This window comes from Harpia harpyja, chromosome W, assembly GCF_026419915.1.
Source record: "Harpia harpyja isolate bHarHar1 chromosome W, bHarHar1 primary haplotype, whole genome shotgun sequence".
NCBI classification, from domain to species: Eukaryota; Metazoa; Chordata; class Aves; order Accipitriformes; family Accipitridae; genus Harpia; species Harpia harpyja.
The window spans coordinates 9,384,766-9,411,181 of NC_068968.1; the positions used below are offsets into that span (position 1 = coordinate 9,384,766).

The following is a 26,416-nucleotide window of genomic DNA, read 5'->3' on the forward strand; positions in this document are numbered from 1 at the left end:
TCCAATCCTTTTATTATTATTGTAATTTTATTATTGTTATTATTATCATTATTAGTTTCTTCCTTTCTGTTCTATTAAACTGTTCTTATCTCAACCCACAAGTTTTACTTTTTTTTTCCTGATTCTCTCCCCCATCCCACTGGGTGGGGGGGAAGTGAGTTAGCAGCTGTGTGGTGCTTAGTTGCTGGCTGGGATTAAACCACAACAGGGTGCACTCAATCCCACTCTCTGTGTCGTTGATGAAGATATTAAATAGTATTGGTCCCAGTACAGACCCTCAAGAGACGCCACTCATTACTGGTTTCCACTTGGACATTGTTCCGATGACTTCCTTCAGTTTACTGGCTGTGCTTCTGTTGATACACCCCAGTATCCTGTTAGGCTTCATCACTGCCAGAGCACACTGCTGACTCATGTTCAACTTGCTTTCAACCAGGACCCCCAGGTCCTTTTCAGCAGAGCTGCTACCCAGCTTGTAACGTCTCATGACTTTGCCATTATTATTGAATTTCATGAGATTCTTGTCAGCCTATCCTTCTAGCCTGTCTAGGTCCCTCTGAATGGCAGCCCTGTCCTCAAGTGTGTCAGCTGCACTCCCCCAATTTGGTGTCATCCACAAGCTTGATCAGGTGGATTCTGTCTCTTCTTCCAGGTCAGTGATAAAGACATTCAACATCACAGGTCCCAGGATAGACCCCTGCAATACTCTGCATGTCACTGGCCTCTGTGTAGAGTACAACCCATTAACCACTAACGTCCGAGCCTAACAATCCACCTGGGTTTTCACCCATCAGGTAGTCCACCCATCCAGATCATAATGTCCCAATTTGGATACAAGGATGCTGTGCAAGATGGTGCTGAAAGCCTTGCTTAAGTCAAGGTTGACAACATCCACTCTCTCTCCTCATCATGGATCTAGTCATTTCATTAAAGAAGGCAATCAGGTTGGTCAAGCGTGATTTTTTTCCCTTGGTGATTGGGAATAGCCAGCATGGATTTACCTTTGCCTTTATGTGCCCAGAAATGGCTTCCAAGAGGACTCACTTCACAACTTTCCCAGGGATCACCAAAGTGAGGCTGACTGGCCTCTAGTACCCTAGATAGTCCTTCTTGCCCTTTTTGAAGATGGGTACAACATTTCTCCAGTCATTGGGAACCATCAGGTTCCCTGATCTCTGTGACCTTTCAGTGATGCTAGTGTGGCCTCGCAATGACATTGGCAAAATCTTGTGGCATCCTTGGATGCATCCCATCTGGTTCCATGGACTAGTATGGGTTGAGATTTCTCAATAGATCCCTGACTCGATTCTCTGCTACTGGCAGTTCGTCTCTTCCTTGAACCCTGTCTCTAGGCACAAAAAGGCCTGGGAGACCTTGTTGGTGAAAACCAAGGCAAAGAAAGCACTGAATACCTCAACCTTATCTGCAGACACTGTCACTAAATTGTCCACCCCATGCAGCAGTGGGCTCACATTTTCCTTGTTTATTCTTTTATTGATAATGTAGCAGTAGAAGTTCTTCTTGTTGCCCTTGATGTCCCTTGCCAGTTTCAGCTCCAGCTGAGCTTTGGCTTTCCCCAAACCATCCCTGTATACCCAGGCAATGTTTCTATATTCCTCCTTTGTAGCCTGTCCTCACTTCCACCTCCTGTATATGTCCTTTTTCTCATGAGCTCCCTGTTTAGCCAAGCTGGTCTCCTGATACATCTACTCATTTTTCTGAGTATTGGGACGGACTGTTCTTGTGCTTGGAGGACGTTGTCCTTAAAGACTTGTCATCTCTTGAGCTCCTTTTCCCTTCAGAGCTGCCTCTCATAGGATCTTACTTACCACCTTCCTGAAAAAGCAAATTTCTGCTCTACTGAAGCCCAGGATCTGTACTCTGCTACTTGATTTCCTCGCTCCCTTCAGGATCTTGAACTTCACTATTTCATAGTTGTCGTGGTTTAACCCCAGCCAGCAACTAAGCACCACGCAGCCACTCACTCACTCCCCCCCACCCAGTGGGATGGGGAAGAAAATCGGGAAAAGAAGTAAAACTTGTGGGTTGAGATAAGAACGGTTTAATAGAACAGAAAAGAAGAAACTAATAATGATAATGATAACATTAATAAAATGACAACAGCAATAATAAAAGGATTGAAATGTACAAATGATGCGCAGTGCAATTGCTCACCACCCGCCGACCGACACCCAGCTAGTCCCTGAGCGGCGATCCCCCCGCCCCCACCCCCCCAGTTCCTATACTAGATGTGACGTCACATGGTATGGAATACCCCGTTGGCCACTTTGGGTCAGCTGCCCTGGCTGTGTCCCCTCCCAACTTCTTGTTCCCCTCCAGCCTTCTTGCTGGCTGGGCATGAGAAGCTGAAAAATCCTTGACTTAAGTCTAAACACTACTTAGCAACAACTGAAAACATCAGTGTTATCAACATTCTTCTCATACTGAACTCAAAACATAGCACTGTACCAGCTACTAGGAAGACAATTAACTCTATCCCAGCTGAAACCAGGACAATGGTTGCTACAACCAAGGCTGCCATTGATTATCATGTCCCCAGAAAGTTCTTCCTTTTTGATGAGTAGTAGATCCAGCTGTATGTCACCTATGTTTGGCCCATCTAGCATCTGTGTAAAAATTCCTAACACCTTTCAGAAACCTGGATTGCTTTCTTACTAATTGCACCTTTTGCTTTTGTGTTTAAACTCACTATTCCACTGCAGCAATCTTTTGGTTTTTACAACCTACTTGGCTCTTATTGAAACATAAGAATGTTCATTCAACAGTACTTTTTTCACAAGTCCTCCCTCCCCCTTTAAGGGCACATGGCGTTTTTGTGGAAACAGTGTATTGGTATGTCCAGTGAAAAATATGTTTGAGGAGAAAGGCCCTAAGGATGTGAACACTTGGTTGATTGCTATAGACAAATCCTGATTTGAGTTATTGTCTGTCAGCTAAGCCATGTTAGTGGACTGCATACACATTCTTAGCTTTCTCAGGTTGTGGTAAAGTACCATTAGCATATGTCACTTTCATGGTGACTTACCCTTTCAGTACATGTCACCTTGCAGTCAAATAGGCTAAGATCATGTGCATGATCATCTATTGCAATTCAGCTGATGGCTGATCACATGATCTCACATTGGCTTATGAGTCCATACCCTTGCTGTTTCCAATATCAAGATCTTTCAAAGTTGACATAGAAAAGTAAAAACAAATATAAAGTGTCTGCAAAAAAAGCCCTAAATGCTGATGTATAAGTGGGGAGTAGCCTTTTAAAAATGTATTTTCAAAGTAGAAAGTTACTTGCTGGGTACTGTGTAAAGAATTTTCATAGCATGTCAAAGGACAAAGCTGTCTTTATATGAGAATTGAGTTCTGTTTCTTTGATCTTTTTATTGGGCCTTATCTGAAGTGTATTGTTTCAAAGCCACATTCTGTGTCTCAGTGAATTAATTATTTCTTCTTTTTACATCAGCTGGATATATTATGCAATGAAGAGATTCTTGGCAAGGACCACACACTCAAGTTTGTAGTTGTTACTAGATGGAGATTTAAGGTATGACACAACTGCTTTTCATCAAAATTTTCATGTTCCATGTAAATCATTAGCTGACTAAAGAACGAAGTTCATAAAGCATACATCATGCAGGTCTATACTGCAATAACTTCAAAATGGTTAAAATATATATTTTTAAATGTCTAATAAAATATCTTTAAAAATAGATATTTTTCTTAATTCAAAAGAGAAAAATGGGGGAAAATGTAAAATATGCTAATAAGGAAAAGGGGAAGTTGATGGCAGATATCAATTTGGTAGTAATTAAAAATGTATAAGGTAAAGGAGGCTGAAACCATTGAGAGGGACATTTTTCTCAGCCATGTCAGTCAGATACAACTAATATTACTCTGTGTAGATTGTGAAACTGATTACAATGCAGAAGAGACCAATATTCAATACATTTGTATTCTGTAGTTTGGAAGAAAGAGGCTGAATATACTCATTAAAGGAGGCGAATGAATTGACTTTGCTCCCCACTTCAGTTCAAGAGACTTATAGCAATATTTAGTATGCATAAAAAGGCTGGGGAAAGCAGCTGAGTGGGTCTCTGGGTTACTGATGTTAGTTTCTTTAAACAAAACAAAACCAAAACCCCACACAACAAAACTTAGAGCTGAACAGTAAATGATGGGGGATTCATATTGAGCATAAATTATCACTGGTTATTTATGGCCACCCAAATAAAATGGCTGTAAGTATCATGAAATGTCAAGTTGAACATCTAGGATACAAGTCACATCCAGAGAATCAGGGTATGTGCAGTTTGGGAGTGACAACTTTGAAGAGGGGTTAGTGTTCATAATGGACATGCAACACAACACAAGCTCCCAGGATAATACTGTGGTAGAAAGATGTAATACCTTTGAATGCATAAATAGAAGGGATGAATGAGAATAGGTAGGCAATTTTTATCTGTCTATGAAGAAATAATTAATTTCAGATTGGGAAAGAGAAGGTAGGAGATTGTGGTCAGTTATGACACATTCGTGACCTGGAAAAGAGGTTAAATAGTGAGGTGACACTGGCACCAATAAAGTTATTCAAGACAGTAAAGATAAATGTTGGTGATGAAAGGTTGCAGGAGGCCTTTACAGTACTGGATGACTGGGTGATAAAATGGCACCTAAAGTTCAATATGGGTAAATGTAGAGATGCATGCTGGGGAAAACATGTATCTGAACTTTATATATAAAAATGGTGGGCTCTGAGTTGTCTGCCATCAAACAGAAATCAGGTTTTGGGGTTAGACATAAAGATATCAGCTCAGTAATGGTCCAAGAAAAACCCAAATGAAATGCTAGAAATCATTAGGAAAAGAATAGAGAGCTAAACAAGAGCACTGCTGTGCCTCTGTATAAATCCACTATTTACCTGTATCATGAAGATTTGTAGAGCCATGAGTGGCATGGAAAAGGCAGCAACTGTAAACTGTCTTATTCGGTGAAAGAGATGAAGGGTATCAAGTGAAACTCATAGGTATGAGGTTTAGAATGAACAAAAGAAAGTGATTTTGTTGTAAATTCCATTTACCCTGATAAGGGATTGAGTTGGGGGAGACGCAGAACACAACCAATATTCATTAATAACAGTTTTTATAAATCATAGAATCATAGAATACCAGGTTGGAAGGGACCTCAAGGATCATCTGGTCCAACTTTTCTTGGCAAAAGCACAATCTAGTCAAGATGGCCCTGCACCCTGTCCAGCCGAATCTTAAAAGTGTCCAATGTTGGGGAATCCACCACTTCCCTGGGGAGATTATTCCAATGGCTGATTGTTCTCATTGTGAAAAATTTTCCTCTTGTGTCCAATCGGAATCTCCCCAGGAGTAACTTGTACCTATTACCCCTCATCTGTTCCATGTGACTCCTTGTAAAAAGGAAGTCTCCATCTTCTTTGTAGCCACCCTTTAAATACTGGAACATGGTGATAAGGTCTCCCCTAAGCCTTCTTTTCTCAAGGCTGAACAAACCCAGTTCTCTCAGCCTTTCCTCATATGGCAGGCTTCCCAGTCCTTTGATCACCTTTGTGGCCTTTCTCTGGACCCTCTCCAGCCTGTCCACATCTTTTTTGTATAGCGGGGACCAAAACTGAACACAGTATTCCAGGTGTGGCCTGACAAGCGCTGAGTAGAGTGGGATAATGACTTCTTTATCTCTGCTGGTGATGCCCTTGTTGATGCAACCCAGCATCCTGTTGGCTTGCTTTGCCACAGCAGCACGCTGTTCACTCATATTGAGCTTGTTGTCCACCAGGACCCCCAGGTCCCTTTCTACAGAGCTGCTCCCCAGCCAGGTAGAACCCAGCCTTTGCTGCACTCCTGGATTATGTTTTTGCAGGTGCAAGACCTTACGTTTGTCTTTCTTTGTTGAACTTCATAAGGTTCTTGTTAGCCCACTCTTCCAGCCTATCCAGGTCTTCCTGCAGGGTGGCTCTCCCTTCCGAAGTGTTCACTTCCCCACTCAGTTTGGTATCATCGGCAAACTTCATCAGGCTATTATTAATAGCAGATAACTTTATACAGTATATTCATTTATTCCCTTACACACTCATAGTTACCCAGTTGGAGAAACAGCAGGGAGACCAACCCCAGCTGTGTACTCAGAAGCAGAGTGTCATACTGACATGCCAGTGGCTTCTAGGTAGGTGTTCAAACAGTCCTTTATGACACTTCTCTCCCTGTTGATACCTAAGTAAGTTAAACTTATGGTATTGTCAATTTTCATTCAGTTTACATAATCGCAGAATGTTTCATTAGCTGTATAATCATTATAAGCATAAACATTTTGATTCTATACTATTTGATGATTTTCACAATTAATAAAACTATCCATTCAAATGTGATTAACCATACAACAGGGTGTCTTAAGAGATATACTAATATTTCCTTAAGCCTTATCCCTTAAAACTTTTTACCTAATATCTCCTCATAACATGTGACAATGATGAAATGTTTCTCGTTCCTCATATAATTGTTTAGTTAACCAATATGTTCTCTTTTATCATGAATAAGATTACATTTACAGTAGATCTTTCCCAATTCTATGAAACATGTACATTTTACAGTATCTTGTTAGGTATCCTAATATAATTGTCACCTAATATAGCCCCAGTACATGAATAGTGATATTCCTGGTCACTACTGAAAAAGTTAACACACGATTGTAACAATCGCACTATTTTCATCTAGCTTTCACTGTTGATATTAGTGGCTTGATCTGACCCAAAGTTCTCAGCTAGCCTCTCAGCTTTTGCCCTTTTTATCTTCTTACAGGTTCTCTCATAACTTAGTGATATTCTCAAATATGTGTCCCAAGATTATGTAGCTGTGTAGCATCAGAGCTGGGCTTTGGATCCTCGGAACACAGGCAACTAAATAGTTGGGGGAGAAGAGAAGGAGAAATAGCAGAGGAGAAATTACACAGAGTTGTTCACATAATCAGTCGTCACATTCATATATAGACTTCTACCATTCTGTTTCTTTTTTTGCTCTTACAGAAATGCTGGGTTTAGTGATTAAGTTCTGATTATTAGATATAAGTAACCTCCAATACCTGGCATAGATAAATATCTCACTTCAGTGCTACTTCTATTCTGGTTCAACCATATTTCACTATTCATTATATATTATCCTCTTTCAGACCTTGATATATACATGTATAACTCACAATTCTCTCAGCCTTTAAGTACTGTTAGTATTCCGTTTCCCCTCTGTTTCTAACCTTTCTTTCTCTTTCCTTTCTTCTTTGATACCTCTCCCAAATTCCTTTTATATTTACACATTTGCTTAAAAGAACATTACTGAAATCAACAATTCTGTCACTAAGTCTGGATGCTTCTATTCAAATTGTTTCTTTGAGTATTATCCTGTAAACAAAACTACCAAGTCTGTAAGGTTGTTATAACTTTTGAGCATGTGGTAGGTTGACCCTGGCTGGGTGCCAGGTGCCCACCAAAGCCACTCTATCACTCCCCCTCCTCAGCTGGACAGGGGAGAGAAAATATAACAAAAGGCTTGTGGGTCAAGATAAGGACAGTTTAATAAAGTGAAAGCAAAGGTCGTGCGCGAAAGCAAAGAAAAACAAATGATGTTATTCTCTACTTCCCATCAGCAGGCGATGTCTGGCCACTTCCTGGGAAGCAGGGCTTCAGTACGTGTAGTGGTTGCTCTGGAAGATGAAAATGCCCCCCTTCCATCTCCTTTTACTTAGCTTTTATATCTGAGCTGACGTCATCTGGTATGGAATATCTGTTTGGTTAGTTTAGGTCAGCTGTCCTGGTTATGTCCCCTCCCAAGATCTTGCCCAGCCCAAGCCTGCCGTTGAGGGGGGGCAAAAATGTTGGAGAGACAGCCTTGATGCTGTGCCAGCACTGCTCAGCAGTAGCCAAAACACTGGTGTGTTATCAACACCTTTCTAGCTACCAATGCAGAGCACAGCACTACAAGGGCTGCTATGGGGAGAATTAACTCCATCTCAGCCAGACCCAATACAGAGCATTTTTCCAAAGCTTTAACTGTGATCCCCCAGCCTGGGTGGACCCAAATCCTGAGCTGTAACACTTAAATCTGTTAGAGTTCTAAAAGGAGTCTTAATTCAGTTGTCTTAAACTGTTGTTATTACAGTAAATAGTTAGACCAAGCTAAGCAAGACAAAGACGGGTTAGGTCACAGATTAGCTATCCAGCCATGCAAAACTTTATTGTAAGCATTACTGGCTACTCCAGTTAAACAGACAAAAATAAAGCTGCAACAAGCAAAATATGACAAGTGAGGCCTATATCGAATTTGTGTCCTTGATAGCAACAGCAATGCCATGTTTCCTGGGCTACAAGGTCACTTCTATCCCTCTCCTTTGGTAGTCCATGAATCACAGGTTATTGCTCAATGAGTCCAACAAGGATACTGCAAACTCTCCTATGGCTCAAGGCTCCTAATCAGGACTGAGCAGAGACTCTTCTTGGAGGCATTCACTTTCTTCTATCAGGTCTTGCCTCATGATAATCCGTAAAGGTCTGACAGTTCTTCATGACAGTGTATAGTCAATACCTGATTTGCTAAATGTCTTTGATTAACACAATTTATAAAAACAAACAAACAAACTATTACTATAGGGTGTAGAGCCAAGTTAAGGATTCCTGCAATTTCAGGAAATCTCTCTGAGTATGATAGGCACTGATGTGTACCACTCACTATAGCTCAAGTCTACTAACTGCTACTGAATTAGGTTCTTCTGGCAGGCTGCATATCTTACTCCTTGGTCTTGCCTCAGAGTCTACCTCTCTAGGCAACCTGATCCAGTGCTCAGTCACCATTACAGTAAAAAAGTTTTTTTACATTTAAATGGAATTTCTTGTATTTCAATTTGTGCCAATTGATCCTTTCACTGGATACCACTGAAAAGAGTCTGGCTCCATCGTCTTTACTGCCCCCCATCAGGTATTTGTACACATTGATAAGATCCCCCCCTGAGCCTTCTATTCTCCAGGTTAACCAATCCCAGCTCTCTCAGCCTCTTCTCAAATGCCAGAGATTCCAATACCTTAATGAACCCTTTATGGACTCTCTCCAGTATGTCCATGTCCTTCTTGTGCTGGGGACACAAGACTCCAGATGTGGTCTCTCACCAGTGCTGAGCAGAGGGCAATAACAACCTCCCTCAACCTGCTGGCAACACTTTTCCTAATTCAGCTCAGGATACTGTTTGCCTTGTTTGCTGCAAGGGTGCATTGCTGGCTCATGTTGAACTTGATGTCCAACAGGACCCCCAGGTCCTTTTCTGCAAAGCTGCTTTCCAGTCTGTCAGCCCCCAGCCTCTACTGGTGCCTGGGGTTATTCCTGCCCAGGTGCAGGGCTTGGCATTTTCCTTTGCTTAAGTTCATGAGGTTCCTGTCAGCCCATTTCTGCAGTCTGTCAAAGTCCTTCTAAGTGACAGCAAAACCATCAAGAGTATCAACTACTCCTTCTGGTTTTGTATCATCTGGAAACTTGCTGAGGATGCACTCTGCCCCATTGCTCAAGTCATTAAGGAAGATGTTAAACAGTATTGGCCCCAGTATAGAAACAGAATTGTAGAATGGTATGGGTTGGAAGGGACCTTTAAAGATTATCTAGTCCAATCCCCCTGCCATGAGCAGGGACATCTTTCACTAGATCAGGTTGCTCAAAGCCCCATCCAACCTGACCTTGAACACTTCCAGGGAGGGGGCATCCACAACTTCTCTGGGCAACCTGTTCCAGTGTGTCCTAGTTTCAGCTGGGATAGAGTTAATTGTCTTCCTAGTAGCTGGTACGGTGCTATGTTTTGAGTTCAGTATGAGAAGAATGTTGATAACACTGATGTTTTCAGTTGTTGCTAAGTAGTGTTTAGACTAATGTCAAGGATTTTTCAGCTTCTCATGCCCAGCCAGCGAAAAAGCTGGAGGGGCACAAGAAGTTGGCACAGGACACAGCCAGGGCACCCGACCCAAAGTGGCCAACAGGGTATTCCATACCATGTGACGTCCCATCTAGCATAGGAACTGGGAAGTGGGGGCGGGGAATGGCCGCTCAGGGACTAGCTGGGTGTCGATCGCGAGTGGTGAGCAATTGCACTGTGCATCATTTGTACATTCCAATCCTTTCATTATTGCTGTTGTCATTTTATTAATGTTATCATTATCATTATTAGTTTCTTCTTTTCTGTTCTATTAAACCATTCTTATCTCAACCCACAGGTTTTGCTTCTTTTCCTGATTTTCTCCCCCATCCCACTGGGTGGGGGGGGAGTGAGTGAGTGGCTGCGTGGTGTTTAGTTGCTGGCTGGGGTTAAACCACGACACAGTGTCTCACCATCATCATAAAGAATTTCTTCCTTATATCAAATTTAAATCTACTCTCTTTCAGTTTAAAACTGTTGCCTCTTGTCCTGTCACTACAGGCCCTGGTAAAAAGTCTTTCTCCATCTTTCTTATAAGCCCCCTCTATATATTGAAAGGCCGCAATAAGGTGTCCCTGGAGCCTTCTCTTCTCCAGGCTGAACAATCCCAACTCTTTCAGCCTTTCTTCAGAGGAGAGGTGTTCCAGCCCTCTGATCATTTTCGTTGCCCTCCTCTGGACCCGCCCTAACAGGTCCATGTCTTTCTTGTGCTGGGGACCCCAGAGCTGGATGCAATACTCCAGGTGGGGTCTCGTGAGAGCGGAGTAGAATCACCTCTCTCGACCTGATAGCCACGCTTCTTTTCATGCAGCCCAGGATACGATTGGCTTTCTGGGCTGCAAGCACACATTGCTGACTCATGTGCAATTTTTCATCCACCGGTATCCCCCAGTCCTTCTCTGCAGGGCTGCCCTCAATCCATTCGGCCCTCAGTCTTTACTGAAATTAGGGATTGCCCTGACCCAGGCGCAGGACCTTGTACTTGGCCTTCTTGAACTTCTTGAGGTTCTCATGGGCCCACTTCTCAAGCCTGTCAAGGTCCCTCTGGATGGCATCCCTTCCCTCTAGGAAATCAACTGCACCATTCAGCTTGGCGTCATCTGTAAACTTGCTGAGGGTGCACTCAATCCCACTGTCTATGTTACTGATGAAGATATTAATCAGTATTGGTCCCAGTACGGACCCTCAAGGGACACCGCTCGTTATTGGTTTCCATTTGGACATTGAGCCATTGACTGAAACTCTTCAGACGTGGCCAGCCAGCCAGTTCCTTATCCACCTAACAGTCCATCCATCAAACCCATATCTCTCCAATTTCGAGGCCAGAATGTTGTGGGGGACTGTATCAAAGGCCTTACAGAAGTCCACGTAGATGATATCTGTAGCTCTTCCCTTGTCCACCAATGCAGTCCCTCCATCATAGAAGGCCACCAGATTAGTCAGGCATGATTTGCCCTTGGTGAAGCCATGATGGCTGACTCTAATCACCTCCCTGCCTTCCACATGTTTGACACGCCTTCCAGGAGGATCTGTTCCATGATCTTATGAGGCACAGAGGTGAGGCTGACTAGTCAGTAGTTCCCAGGGTCATTGTTTTTTACCCTTTTTAAAAATGGGTGTGATGTTTCCCTTTTTCCAGTCACTGGGGACTTCGCCTGGCTACCATGTCTTTTGAAATATGATGGAGAGTGGCTTAGCAACTACATCAGCCAGTTCCCTCAGGACCCTGGGGTGCATCTTGTCAGGTGCCATGGACTTGTGTATGTTCAGGTTCCTCAGGTGGTCTCGATCCTGCTCTTCTTCTACTAAGGGAGGGACTTCATTTCCCCAGTCCCTGCCTTGAGGTTCAGGGGCTTGAGAGATGTGGGAAGAGAGATTACCATTGAAAACTGAGGCAAAAAAATTGTTGAGTACCTCAGCCTTCTCCATGTCGGTTGTCACTAGTTCCCATGTCTTATTTATCAGGGGGTGTACATTTTCTTTAATCTTCCTTTTATGGCCAATGTACCTGTAGAAGCCCTTCTTATTATTCTTTGCATCCCTCACCAAATTCAGCTCCAGCTGTGCCTTAGCTTTCCTGTTCCCATCCCTACGCATCCGGGCAGCGTCCCTATGTTCTTCCCAGGATACGTGTCCCTGGTTCAACTGCCTATGCATTTCCTTCTTACACTTTAGTTTGACTAGAAGTTTCTTACTGAGTCATGCCAGTCTCCTGCTTTCCTCGCCCGTTTTCTTACACATGGGAATTGATAGTTCTTGTGCTCTAAGAAAAATGTCCTTAAGGAGCTGCCAGCTCTGTTCAGTTCCTTTGTCTCTGAGGGCATCTACCCAGGGTGTCCCATCCACTAGTTCCTTAAACAACTGAAAGTTTGCTCTCCTAAAATTCAGGGTCCTGACTGTACTCTTCACCTGGCCCATATCCCTCAAGATTGTGAATCCCACCAGAGCATGATCACTGCAGCCCAGGCTGCCACCAGTCTTGACCTCCCTAATTAGTTCATCTGTGTTGGTGAGCAAGAGGTCCAGTAACCCTTCTCCTCTGGTCAGGCTGTCTATTACCTGGGTTAAGAAATTATCCTTGACGCACACCAAGAGTCTACTGGGCTGCTTACACCTTGCTGTGCTGATTTTCCAGCAGATGTCAGGGTGATTGAAGTCCCCCAGCAGGATCAGGGCCAGTGAGCATGAGGATTCCTGTAGCTGAAGTAAGAACTCTTCATCAACAATATCAACCCCTGGTGTACACCACTCATGACTGGCCTCCAGCTGGATTTCATGCTGCTGATTACAACCCTTTGAGTCTGGCAGTTCAGTCATTTTTCTGTCCACTTAGCTCGTTCCTACCTCATTAGTTTTTCTGTGAGGCTTTTATGGGAGACAAATCCCTGATTGATTCCACACGTATTTTCCCCTGTAGGGAGAGATCTGAGAAACATGAATCCATTTATATGTCAGGGAGCATTTAGGGCCAGCTACTCCCTACAGGAATGGCGAAGCTGTGCACAAATAACAGCTAGTGGGGCCAGGTCTTGCCAGCCAGACCCCGGCCCTACAGTACCCAAGCAAGGCAGACCCGGAGATCATAGCCAGGTTCAACCAAGAGCTCAGATCATCAGGGATGATAAGGCCCTTAGGGTCTTGTGTGGCGTCACCAAAGCAAGGGCTACGCAAATGTTATATGGTACAGTTTTAAACCAGTACTTAATCTGTCACTGTTCCTTAAAGCTACTAATATCAAGGGTAATTTTCCAGCCCATTGTTTTGGGTATTGTCCTACAGTTTTCTTTAGACTATTTTTACAATCTGATTCATTATTTCTACCATTCTGGATGATTGTGGGTGGTAAGATGTATGCAGTCTTTGTTTAATTCCCAGGTTACTCATTAAGGCTTGAGTTCTTTCACTTATAGAAGTCCCTCCTTATCTGATCCTTTCTTTGAGGGTGTTCCATACCTACAGATAATTTCCTTAAATGGAAGTTTTACAGTTACAGAGGCTGTGTTCCTTTTAGAGGAAAAAGTTTCAACCCATCCTGATAAGATACCTCTGATGACAAGGTGTCATGGTTTAACCCAGCCAGCAGCTAAGCACCACACAGCCACTCCCTCACTCCCCCCCACAGTGGGATGGGGGAGAGAATCAAAAGGGTAAAAGTGTGAAAACTCGTGAGTTGAGATAAAGACAGTTTAATAATTAAAAAAAGGAGGGGGGGGAAACCACAAAGAGAGAGGGACACCCCCCCCAAACCAAGAAAAACAAATGATGCAAAAGAAAGCAATTGCTCACCACCAACCAACTGATGCCCAGCCAGTCCCTGAGCAATGGCAGCCCCCACCAACCTCCACCCACCCTGTTTTATTGCTGAGCACAATGTCATATGGTATGGAATATCCCTTTGGTCAGTTGGGATCAGCTGTCCCAGCTGTGTCCCCTCCCAACTTCTTGTGCATCCCCAGCCTACTCGCTGATGGGGCAGTATGAGAAGCAGAAAACACCTTGACTCTGTGGAAGCACTGCTCAGCAATAGCTAAAACATCCTGTTTTCATCACAAATTCAAAACATAGCCTCATACAAGCTACTATGAAGAAATTTATCTCTATCCAGACCAAAACCACTACACAAGGAGCACTTTCAGCAGGTGCTAGGGAGAGGCCTATAGAACTGCTGGGCCTAGCACTAATAGAAGTAGTGAGCAGGTATAACATTTGTTATGGTAGGGTATGCAGAAATTGGCTAGAAACTCTGCTGAGGGTAGATTATGTGTGCTCAGCAACAGTAATGATGTGCTTTGGGGCATGGTTCCCAGCACTAACTAGAGCAACTATCACTGGAATATCAGAGGTCTTGACTTAGACTCAGCTCCAGAGGAAGATGCAAGGCAAACAGGGCATAGTGCGTCAGCAAGGGGGTGATGTGGCAGTTTGCACAGCAGTTCGTGTGGAAAGGCATGCAGGAAGGGTGCTGAAGCTCTGCCAGCTTGACCAGGGAGCGATGGTATCCACTCGGCAGAAGGCCATGGCCTCTCTAAACTCTGCACCCACCACGACTGACACAGCTTCTCAGACAGACCTCCTATGGGAACATGCTGCTACCCATGTGTTAGGTTGCAGGGTGTGCCCTACTCTTATGCCAGTACCGGATGGCAGTAGTAAGCACACCTGTGAGAGGTGTGCCCAGGTAGAGGAACTCAGCTTAGTGACAGAGCTCCAGGAGGAGGTGAGTAGGTTGAGGAGCAGCAGGGAGTCTGAGAGAGAGAGAGAGACTACTGGAACCACACCTTACCTTCCCTGGGACAGGCCTGTCAGGCAGACAGGACACATGATATGGAGGATTCCCTATCCTCTCTCCAGCCAGCAGAACACAGTGACTTAAAGGATAGGGGGCAATGGCAACAAGTTCCTGCCCGGCACAGCAGGCGCATCTCCTCCATGACTACCTCACCTTCCTAGGTGCCCTTGCATAATAGGTACGAGGCTCTGCAAGTAGAACTGAACAATGATGAGGATGGTGGTTCATCTAGGTTGGAGATGTCGCCAAGGTTAAGTCAGCCTATGCACTGTGTCAAAACCGCTTCCATAAAGAAAAAAAAATAAACGAGTTATTGTCATAGGAGACTCTCTTCTGAGGGGAACAGAAGGTCCAATTTGCTGGCCAGACCAACTTCTTAGGGAAGTCTGCTGCCTCCCTGAGGCCCAGGTTACAGATGTGATGAGGAAACTTCCTACCCTGGTACGGCCCTTGGATTATTATCCATTATTGAATTTTCAGGTAGGCAGTGATGAAGTTGCAATAAGAAGTCCAAGGGCAATCAAAAGAGACTTCAGGGCCTTGGGACAACCAGTTAAGGGATCAGGAGCATGAGTAGTGTTCTCCTCTATCCTTCCAGTTGCAGGGAACGATGAGGGAAGAAACAGGAAGAGCCAGCAGATCAATACCTGGCTCCGAGCCTGGTGTCACCAGCAGAATTTTGGGTTTTTTGATCATGGGTCAGTCTACATGACACCAGGCCTGCTGGCAACAGATGGGGTACACCTTTCTCAAAGGGGGAAAAGGATCTTTGTGCAAGAGTTATCAGGGCTCATTGAAAAATATTTAAACTAGATTTGAAGGGGGAAAGGGATAAAACCAGGCTGGCTAGTGATAAGCCTGGGGGCGGCATGCCAGTGTTTGAGGGATGGCGTGCTAGCAAGGTCCTTCAGTCTGCTCTACGATGTGCTGAGCACACTGGATCATATATGAAATATCTCTGTACTAATGCACGCAGCACCTTAGCTATCTCCATAGAGGCAGGTGATGGAGATCCCCGTGGCAGCAAAGACACAAGGGTTATTGATGTGTTAGAAACCACAGAAGCACCTGAGAACAGTCATGTAGGAATTAGGGCTTCTCCCCCAAAAAAGGTGGCAGCATCAATAGCCTAACTGAAGTGCATCTACACCAATGCACACAGCATAGGCAACAAACAGGAGGAGCTGGAAGCCACTGTGCAGCTGGAAAATTATGATATAGTTGCAATCACGGAAACATGGTGGGTTGACTCACGCAACTGGAGTGCTGCAATGGATGGCTATAAACTCTTCAGAAGGGATAGGCAAGGAAGGAGAGGAGGTGGGGTAGCCCTGTATGTTAGGGAGTGTTTTCACTGTGTTTAGAGCTTGAAGATGGTGATGAAAGGGTCAAGTGTTTATGGGTAAGAATCAGGGGAAAGGCCAACAAGGCAGATATCATGGTGGGAGTCTGTTATAGACCATCCAACCAGGATGAAGAGACAGATGAAATATTCTATAAGCAGCTGGGAGAAGTCTCACGATCGTGTGCCCTTGTTCTCGTGGGGGACTTCAACTTACCAGATGACTGCTGGAAATACAATACAGCAGAGAAGAAACAGTCTAGGAGGTTCCTGGAGTGTGTGGACGATAACTTCCTGACACAGCTGGTGAGGGAGCCAACTAGGGAAGGCGCCTCACTGCACCTGTTGTTTGCGAACAGAGAAGGACTTGTGGGTGATGTGATGGTTGGAGGCTGTCTTGGGCATAGCAATCACGAAATGATAGAGTTTTCAATTCTCAGAGAAGTAAGGAGGGGGGTTAGCAGAACTGCTACCTTGGACTTCTGGAAGGCAGACTTTGGCCTGTTCAGGACACTGGTTGAGAGAGTCCCTTGGGAGGCAGTCCTGAAGGGCAAAGGAGCCCAGGAAGGCTGGAACATTCTTCAAGAAGGAAATCTTAAAGGCGCAGGGGCAGGCCGTCCCCATGTGCTGAAAGATGAGCCAGCAGGGAAGAAGACTGGCCTGGCTGAACAGAGAGCTTTGACTGGAACTCAGGGAAAAAAAGAGAGTTTATGACCTTTAAAAAAGGGGCAGGCAACTCAGGAGGACTACAAGGATGTCATGACGTTATACAGGGAGAAAATGAGAAGGGCCAAAGCCCAACTAGAACTTAATCTGGCTACTGTGGTAAAAGACAATAAAAAAAGTTTCTATAAATATATTAGCAACAAAAGGAGGGCTAAGGAGAATCTCCATCCTATACTGGATGCAGGGGGAATCATAGTGACAAAGGTTGAGGAAAAGGCTGAGGTACTTAATGCCTTCTTTGCCTCAGTCTTTAATAGTAAGACCAGTTGTTCTCAGGGTACCCAGCCCCCTGAGCTGGAAGACAGGGACGGGGAGCAGAATGAAGCCAAGGGGAAATGGTTAGTGACCTGCTGCACCTCTTAGACACACACAAGTCTATGGGGCCGGATGGGATCTACCCAAGGGTACTGAGGGAGCTGGCGAAAGTGCTCACCAAGCCACTTGCAATCATTTATCAGCAGTCCTGGCTAACTGGGGAGGTCCCAGTGGACTGGAGGTTAGCACATGTGATACCCATCTACAAGAAGGGCCGGAAGGAGGATTGCAGCAACTGGATTAACCACTCAAGCTATCTGTACAAGATTCTGTTTATTTCACAAAAGGATCAGACATATATGTTTCAACAAGGATCTGGAAAGAACTAAGGGCATACAGCCAAACAGGTGTTGTTTGTTCAACTCGTGACTGTCTTCAGTCACATTCACTCACACGCACTCCCCAAAGCTACTCGCTTTGGCACATTCTTACCATATTCTGGGCGGTTTTCCAGCCCATCCCTTTCATGCACTCCCACAAACAACGTTCCACATTCTGTTCGGCCTGTTCCAGGATCCTTTAAGATTACAGAGTGTATATTTAGATTGTTTATTATATCTTAACATTTAAATCTAGACTATTCTTTAATCAGCCAGCAGACAGGAGCTGTACCTTCCATGACCTCCACATAGGATCTGGGGAACTACAGGCCTGTCAGTCTGACCTCCGTGCTGGGGAAGGTTATGGAGCAGATCATCTTGAGCGCCATCACATGGGCACGTACAGGACAACCAGGCGGTCAGGCCCAGTCAGCATGGGTTTATGAAAGACAGGTCCTGCTTGACGAACCTGATCTCCTTCTATGACAAGGTGACCCGCTTAGTGGATGAGGGAAAGGCTGTGGATGTTGTCTACTCAGACTTCAGTAAAGCCTTTGACACTGTTTCCTGCAGCATTCTCCTGGAGAAACTGGCTGCTTATGGTTTGGATGGGCGTACTCTTCACTGGGTGAAAAACTGGCTGGATGGCTGGGCCCAAAGAGTTGTGGTGAATGGAGTTAAGTCCAGTTGGCGGCCGGTCACAAGTGGGGTTCCCCAGGGCTCAGTATTGGGGCCAGTTCTGTTTAATATCTTTATCAATGATCTGGATGAGGGGATCGAGTGCACCCTCAGTAAGTTTGCAGACGACACCAAGTTGGGAGGGAGGGTTGATCTGCTTGAGGGAAGGAAGGCTCTACAGAGGGATCTGGACAGGCTGGATCAATGGGGCCGAGGCCAGTTGTATGCAATTCAACATGGCTAAGTGCTGGGTCCTGCACTTGGGTCACAACAATCCCATGCAGTGCTACAGGCTTGGGGAAGAGTGGCTGGAATGCTGCCTGGCAGAAAAGGACCTGGGAGTGTTGGTCAACAGCCGTCTGAATATGAGCTGGCAGTGTGCCCACATGGCCGAGAAGGCCAACAGCATCCTGGCCTGTATCAGAAATAGTGTGGCCAGCAGGACTAGGGTAATGATTGTCCCTTTGTACTTGGCACTGGTGAGACCACACCTGGAATACTGTGTTCAGTTTTGGGCCCCTCACTATAAGAAAGGCATTGAGGTGCTTGAGTGTGTCCAGAGAAGAGCAATGAAGCTGGTGAAGGGTCTAGAGAACAAGTCTTATGAGGAGCAGCTGAGGGAATTGGGGTTGTTTAGTCTGGAGAAAAGGAGGCTGAGTGGAGACCTTATCGCTCTCTACAACTACCTGAAAGGAAGTTGTAGCGAGCTGGGTGTCTGTCTCTTCTCCCAAGTAACAAGTGATAGGAGAAGAGGAAATGGCCTCAAGTTGTGCCAGGGGAGGTTTAGATTGGACATTAGGAAAAATTTCTTTACCGAAAGTGTTATCAAGAATTGGAACAGGCTGCCCAGGGAAGTGGTTGAGTCACCATCCCTGGAGGTATTTGAAAGACATGTAGACGTGGCGCTTAGGGACATGTTTTAGTGGTGGACTTGGCAGTGTTAGGTTAATGGTTGGACTGGATGATCTTAAAGGTCTTTTCCAACCTAACAGATTCTATGATTCTATCTCTCCAGGCCTTTGGCTGCAGTGAGTGCCTGGGGCTTCTTGCTAAGGCTGGAGTAGGAGGAGATGGTGTCCTTGTCTGCAGAAGATGTGTGTTGGTGGAGAATCTCTGTTGTGAAATAACAAGGAGGAGGCCAGCAGACTGCAGGGTATCAAAGGTGATGAAAAGGAGATTGATAGGATTTTCTTTAAGACCCTAGAGATACAAGAGGCTGAATCTGCAGGTGCAATGAGGGAGGGGGCAGCCAGGGTCTGTGTTGAAAGAAAGGAACAAGGTAAATGGCAGTATCACATCCCTGGACTTCAGGAGAGCAGGCTTTGGTCTGTTCAGGGACCTGCTTGGAAGAATTCTGTGTTTTGTGGTTTAACCCCAGTAGGCAGCTAAGCACCACACAGCCACTTGCTCGCTCCCTCCCAGTGGGATGGGGGAGAGAATTGGAAGGGTAAAAGGAAGAAAAATTGTTGGTTGAGATAAAGACAGTTTAGTGGGTAAAGCAAAGCTGTGTGTGCAAGCAGAGCAAAATAAGGAATTCATTCACTACTTCCTGTAGGCAGGCAGCTGTTTAGCCATTTCCAGGAAAGCAGGGCTTCCTCATGCATAATGGTCCAAACATCCCCCCCCCTTCCTCCTTCTTTCCCACAGCTTTTATTGAGTCCCCTCCCAACTTCTTGTGCACCCCCAGCCTACTTGCTGATGGAGCAGTGTGAGAAACAGGCGGCCTCGATGCTACGCAAGCACTGTTCAGCAATAACTAAAACATGGACATGTTATCAACACTGTTTTGGTCACAAATCCAAACCATAGCACCATAAGAGCTGCTATGAAGAAAACTAACTCCATCCAGTAGATAAGTATTTGTACTGTGTGAATAGTTAACATAATTCACTTGTGCACATATGCTTGTAATTATTGGATTGGAGCAACATTAGGGAGGCCAGCCCCATCTGTCTACTAAGTAGAGGGTCATACTGACATGCTAGTGGCTTCCAGGTATGTGTTCAGAAAGTCCCTCAGTGGCCCCTTGTCTATTCAGGTGTATATATAATCCTATAGTTTTCATCTACATATAGCAGCCCCCACTTTCTTGGATGTGGTCTGAGTTCTGCAACCCATTATTAATGCCAGTGTTTGCTTATGGCCTTGGCCTTAAGCAGACCCTTGGTGTTTTGCGTTTATCAGGTCTTGTGGGTTCAACAGGACTGCTAGTTTCAGGAGCTTATTGGTCCTTGGGAGACTTTCACACACTATCTTCATGAAGTTCAAGAAGTTCATGAAGAGCCTCATGAAGTTCAACAAGGGGAAAGGCCAAGTCCTGCACCTGGGGAAGAACAACCCCATGCACCAATGTATGCTTGGGGCCACCCAGCTGGAAAGCAGCTTGGCAGAAAAGGACCTGGGGTCCTGGTGGACACCAGGTTGAACAAGAGCCAGCAATGTGCCCTTGCTGCACAGAAGGCTGATGGTATCCTGGGATGCATCAGGCAAAGTATTGCCGGTAGGTCGAGGGAGGTGATCCTTCCCCTCTACTCAGCACTGGTGAGGCCATACCTGGAGTCCTGTGTCCAGTTCTGGGCTCCCCAGTACAAGAGAGACATGGACATACTGGAGAGAGTCCAGCATAGGGCCATGAAGATGATTAAGGGACTAGAGCATCTCTCCTATGAGGAAAGGCTTAGAGAGCTGGGACTGTTTAGCCTAGAGAAGAGAAGGCTCAGGGCTCATCAACGTATATAAATACCTGAAGGGAGGGTGCAAAGAGGACAGAGCCAGGCTCTTTTCAGTGGTGCCCAGTGACAGGACAAGAGGCAATGGGCACAAATGGAAGCACAGGAGGTTCTGTCTGAACATCAGGAAACACTTTTTGACTGTGAGGGTGACTGAGCAATGGAAGGGGTTGTCCAGGGATATTGTGGAGTCTCCCTCCTTGGAGATATTCAGAAGCCATCTGGACATAGTCCTGGGCAAGTGGCTCTAGGTGACCATGCTTGAGCGGGGGGGGTTGGACCAGATGACCTCCAGGTGTCCCTTCCAACCTCAGTCATTCTGTGATTCTCAGCATGTACTTTTCCTCTCTTTGGCCTGCTCTTTTCAGGTAACTATTGCTCCATCCACACACATAAGTACCTAAAGAGCCAATTCACACAAATTCATGCAGAAGAGGCTTTTATGACCATTCTTTATGTTGTGTAAACTTGAACTGTAGAACTCCGTATTGCAGGATGTTGTAGATGTTAAAAGTTTACATAGCTTTAAAAAAGCAATGGGTAAATTCACAGAAGAATTATTGGCTGAGGACTATTAATACAAGGTTCTACATCTGGCTTAGGAAATTCCTGAATTGTTTGAGATTGGGGAGCATTCTGGAGACTATTGCTATTTACTTGCCCTGTTCTTATGCCCTTCCCTAAGGGTCTGTGATTGGCTCCTGCTAGGAACAGGTTCTATTCTAGATGGTCAGACCTAGTGTTAGCTACTTTTAGGATGATCAATTACTGAGACAAAAGTTGAAGGATTCTTTTGAGGGGGGCTCCATAGGTGGGGTATCTTGGTGAAATTTTTGAATATAGCTACTCTGATAGTCTCTCTAAGCTTTAATTTATGAAACAGATAAGTTTAATTTTAAAGTATATGAATTCACTTTGGTTTTGCCCCTTAACATGTCTGATGATTCTGTCTTGCAGAAAGCACCTCTACTGCTACATTACAGACCCAAAATGGACTTGCTGTAGGAGAACTTTATTGTCCTTCTGGACAGTTTTTTTTGCAGAGACTATCATCTGGTACCTTAGTGCAGCACTTAACTCTCATGTGAAACGAACCAGCAGAATCATTTTGGAACATTGTAGTGCTTCTATAGCAGACTGTCCTTCTGAATATTTCTAGGGATGTGCTACATGGATTTTTGGACAAAAAAAAATATATATATATATATTTATTTTTGTACAAATGAAATAAATCACAACTCAACAGGATTCTACCAGCACTGAGTTTACAGGTAGTGAAAACACTTCGCAGTTCCATGGAGCTCAGCCTGATTCATCTATTTGTAGTTACACAAAAATAAGTTAAAATGGTGTGGGAGAGATTTAAAATGTTGCTTTTAACACCAAATTACTACATTTACTTATTTTTTTGTCTTTAAAATTTACAAATTGTTTCAGTATGTTTTTCTGAGGTGTTCTTGTTTTATGTAATATGCCCAATTATGTCAGCTTTAATCAAGCCATTCTATAGAGCATTGAACATACCTAATGATATACAGTGACTGGTGATATTTATTATGCTGCATTAAAAACTTCCTAAAAGCCTGGATATCCAATTACTTCATTAGTTTTGCACAATGTTTGTTCTTTATTTTGTATTTCAGTAATGTTTTAATATCCCCCCTTTGCATGTTGATTTGAAGTGAGTTCACTTGATTTTTTTAAATATGCCTTAATATTTTGCCATGGCATAAATTACATCCAATCATAACAAATACTCATAAGTGCTGAACTTGTGAAATTTTTTTAAAGCAAATATGTCATATAATTGGGGCTTGCAAAAATCGAATTTTACTTTAGGGAGTATTTGCTATTTCATTAGCTGTTAAAAACTATGGCTGTTGGGCACCTTTTGTTGATGTTGCACAAGTTTCCATTTCACTAGCTAAAAATTCTTCAGTTAACTGTAAACCAATTCTGTGTTTCTTTTACTGTTTTCTATATGAAATCATAGCTGTTTATAGCTCAATTACTATTTATCTTTGAGGTCAGATTAGATTACAGGGGCACCGTCTGGCCTTAACTGATAATTTTGCTTGTGTCAAGGCCCAAGAGATGCAAACTACCATACATGTATGTGTGTCTGTGTACAGACAAGCAAGCATCTTAGAGAATCCACCTTCAGTAGTGCTTAGCAGTGTTGACTACACTGATTGAAAGGGTTTTTAAAATAGTCAGCTTCATAAAAATGTGGTAGTAGTTGAAAGTGACTTCTGCAAGCTGTATGCTGCATAACATTATATATAGCATGGATGTGAGTGTGTCTGACATGGGGTCTTAAATAACTGAAAAGAAGATAAGCAGTATTATTGGCAGCTGGAGGCTGCCAATATTTTTTAACTCTTCGAGTTTTCCTGTCAGCTGAAAATGGCAGTTATATCAAACACTTTATTCTTTCATAAAATGTCGATGGCTAGGAAAATCAGTATGCCTGTTAGCACTGTCCTGCTTCTTCCAGCTGTGCTCCCCTACTTTGCAAGAAAGCATTGCTTAACATTACTTGATAATAGGAGGTTGATCTCATAAGAGGCTTATTCAAGTATTCTAAATCCTACTGCCTCTTCTTGAGTTTTCTAAGCACCATATTGCTCTGCGCATCTCCCATGCTTTTTCTTAATTGAACTTTTCAGTTCTTTTCCTAGTTCTGCTGTTGCCAGAGGGAAGCTCTAAGTTCACTTGTTTGTCTCAGGAAATGGGGCCCTTGTTGTCATTTATGGCTATAGATGGTGAATGGTGAAGAAAATGAAAGAAATGCAAAGAGAAAGAAAAAGTCTACTGAACTATGGGGATGGTCAAGAGAGCCACAGTAAGGCCAGTGGAGTACTGCCATCTCTGCAAATGATGATGTGAGACCACTAAATTTGAACTGGTTTAGACAGGACTTCTTTATGTCAGGGCTTAGAGAATGTGCATGTGATGGAATTAGAAGTTTGCTCTTGTTTTGCTGTACTGTTTCTGGACTCGCTTACCTACAATTTAGCTTTTATCTGTTTTTAGCATTAATAGAAGTGACAGAAGAGGACAGGTGAGATCTAATTAGTCTCTATTTTTGGTAGTTTTTCACAGAATAGTGAATGCAGGTGATATGGATGTATATGTAAGTTAACATAATAGGCCTTTCTGGAACTCTTTGGCTATCATTGTATACTTCCCAGTGTAAATCAGGGGCTGGTTCCAGTTGGTAAGGCTTCCAGAGAATGCAAATATAGTTATAAACACCCATCCTCCAGGCACCCCTAATGTACCTGACACAGACATGGAGCTCAAGTCCATAGACCATGTAAATGCCTAATTAATTTTTCAGCTACAGTATAAGGGTTTTATAAATATATTTGTGATTGGTCTACCTCAGTATATGTACACTGTGGAACCTTTTTGCAAGATCAGATGTTGATGCAGCGCTGTTGAAGTTTATTGGGATTTTAGTGTTTCCCTGTGTAGCTCTACAACTGAAAGAAGTTAGCAGTTACAAACATGTAAATTCAGAAAGCTCTCTGCCATTCAGTTCTAAATCTTGCTCTAACAGTCTATAGTATAGAATATATGTTTGCAAGTTTGTAACTACCTTTGGAATCACTTGAATTTGTTACGGTGCTATATCAATATATTTAAATCTTTATATATGTATGCATCTGTAGCTAGTGTTAACACCTATAGCTGGTGATTGCTCATAATTGTGTGTAACTGCTTTTGTTATGTGTTTAACCTGATAAAACCTCAGCAGTGCTTTTAAAAACAAAACAAACAAACAAACAAAACCAACCACAACCCTATTGTTCACATCATGTCACAATAGCTATCATCTTCATTACAAAAGCTGTTTCCCATGGGGAGGGATGGGATGCACCATTTGTTTGGTTTCTAGCTTTATAGAAAGACTAGACTACAACTGAATTCAAGTCAGAGGCAAGCCTTGGAGTCAAAGTTCCGTTTTACTTCTTTGAAGCTTAAGAAACAGTTGATTTAATGTCAAGATTATATTGGCTAAAACAATACTGACTTCTCTCTCTTTTTTTTTTTAAGCTTTTAAATCTGAAAGTTGGGCTCAGTATAGATATTTCTTGAATCCTGATAAGGTCATGATTAATTTATTTTGATCTTAATGAAGATAGCATTACTGTGAAGTAATTTTTACAGCCGCTTACACTGGTAAATAATTGCGGTAAAAAGGTATCTTGTAGCATTATCCTCAGCAGCAATGAGACTAAATTATCCCAGGCTCAGAGTCTCACTAGATATAGTTTTCATTAAAAATAGATAATTCACAGAAAATATATAATATTGAATTTAAATAAGATTTAGGAGCTTGGAAAAATTAACTTTATAAAAATTATTTATTATATTAAGCATTCTGTTTTATTTTATCATTCGAGTATTTTTTGTTTCAAAGGTCCAGCTTTATTTGCAGGCATATAAAACTGTAAAAGTTTTCACAGCTTCTTCCTGTTATATTAGGTTTGAATGGCTTTTATTTGTATGTCTTTGCTATGTGTGGCTGAAGAGCTTTGCTTTTTCTTTTGTGCAATGGGTCAGAAACATGCATTTATAAGGCATATGTTTAAATTGTAAATGTAGCACCTACTTCTAAATTGAAAAGCAATGTAGATGGGGGTTTTCATATATACATTCAGTGGGTTTTTGCTTGGGATTTTAATTTGTGGTTTGTTGGGTTTTTTTAATAATGAAGTTTGGAATTTTATGGGCTTGTAAAATCTTTAAGTGCAAGAACTACCCATCAGCAATATTTTAAAATGGTTGATCTAGCAAGAAACTTCAATATGAATTGTGGAAGTAATATGCAAAAGATGCAGCCTATCCAAAATTGGTTTGTGCCATTGTTATGTCTGGTATCTTTGCGTGTCATCTAACTTGAGAATATTTATTTTTATTGGTTGTGCAATAATATACACAACACTGTCACCTCTGGGAATGTGGGACTGCAAAAATGAGACTACATTTATGATGGTACTATTTTTTTTCAATAGACTATGAGCCTTTGAAAGCTTATTTGGTTCTACTGTTGTTATAACAGCATAATTAGTCTTAGGAGATTCACTTTTTTTCCTACTGGATGGTAAATGGAACTATAGAGCTAGCCTATTTATCAATTATATGAATCTTACCATTGAGTTAAGTATAATCGGAAAGAGCCAACTAGTCTGTACAATAACACATTAATCTTAATAAATGTGTTTTCTCAACAGTACTTAAGAAATTTATTTAGTACATAAGGCTAAATTTTACAGAAAAATCTAGTTTCTGTATTTCCTTGGGTAATTGATTCAGTTTGGACATTTCACCGGAGATATTAATACAATCTATGCTTCAGTATTTCTGCCTGAAGTCAATAACAAGAAAAAATGTCAGACATACTAGAATCTTTGCATAAGATTCACTTAATTGAGAGGTATTGACTTCTGGCTCTTTTAAAGGCGCAGAGAGAGCATTAAGGTGCCTAACATCAGCATGGAAAAATACTTTAATGTCTGCTTTCATAAAA

At 43.1% G+C, this 26,416-nt stretch overlaps 1 protein-coding gene across 2 annotated transcripts in view; it reads left to right on the forward strand.

Moving 5' to 3' along the window:
• The window catches only part of LOC128136085 (polycomb group RING finger protein 3-like), a 94,661-nt gene extending 68,696 nt beyond the window's left edge, over positions 1 to 25,965 (forward strand). For both annotated transcript variants that reach the window (XM_052775191.1, XM_052775190.1), the window contains exons 8-9: positions 3,479 to 3,559; positions 21,835 to 25,965. In XM_052775191.1, coding sequence (XP_052631151.1) covers positions 3,479 to 3,559; positions 21,835 to 21,882 — 129 coding nt within the window. In that variant the 3' untranslated portion in view covers positions 21,883 to 25,965. The remainder of the gene's footprint in view (positions 1 to 3,478; positions 3,560 to 21,834) is intronic.
• The last annotated feature ends 451 nt before the right edge of the window (positions 25,966 to 26,416 follow it).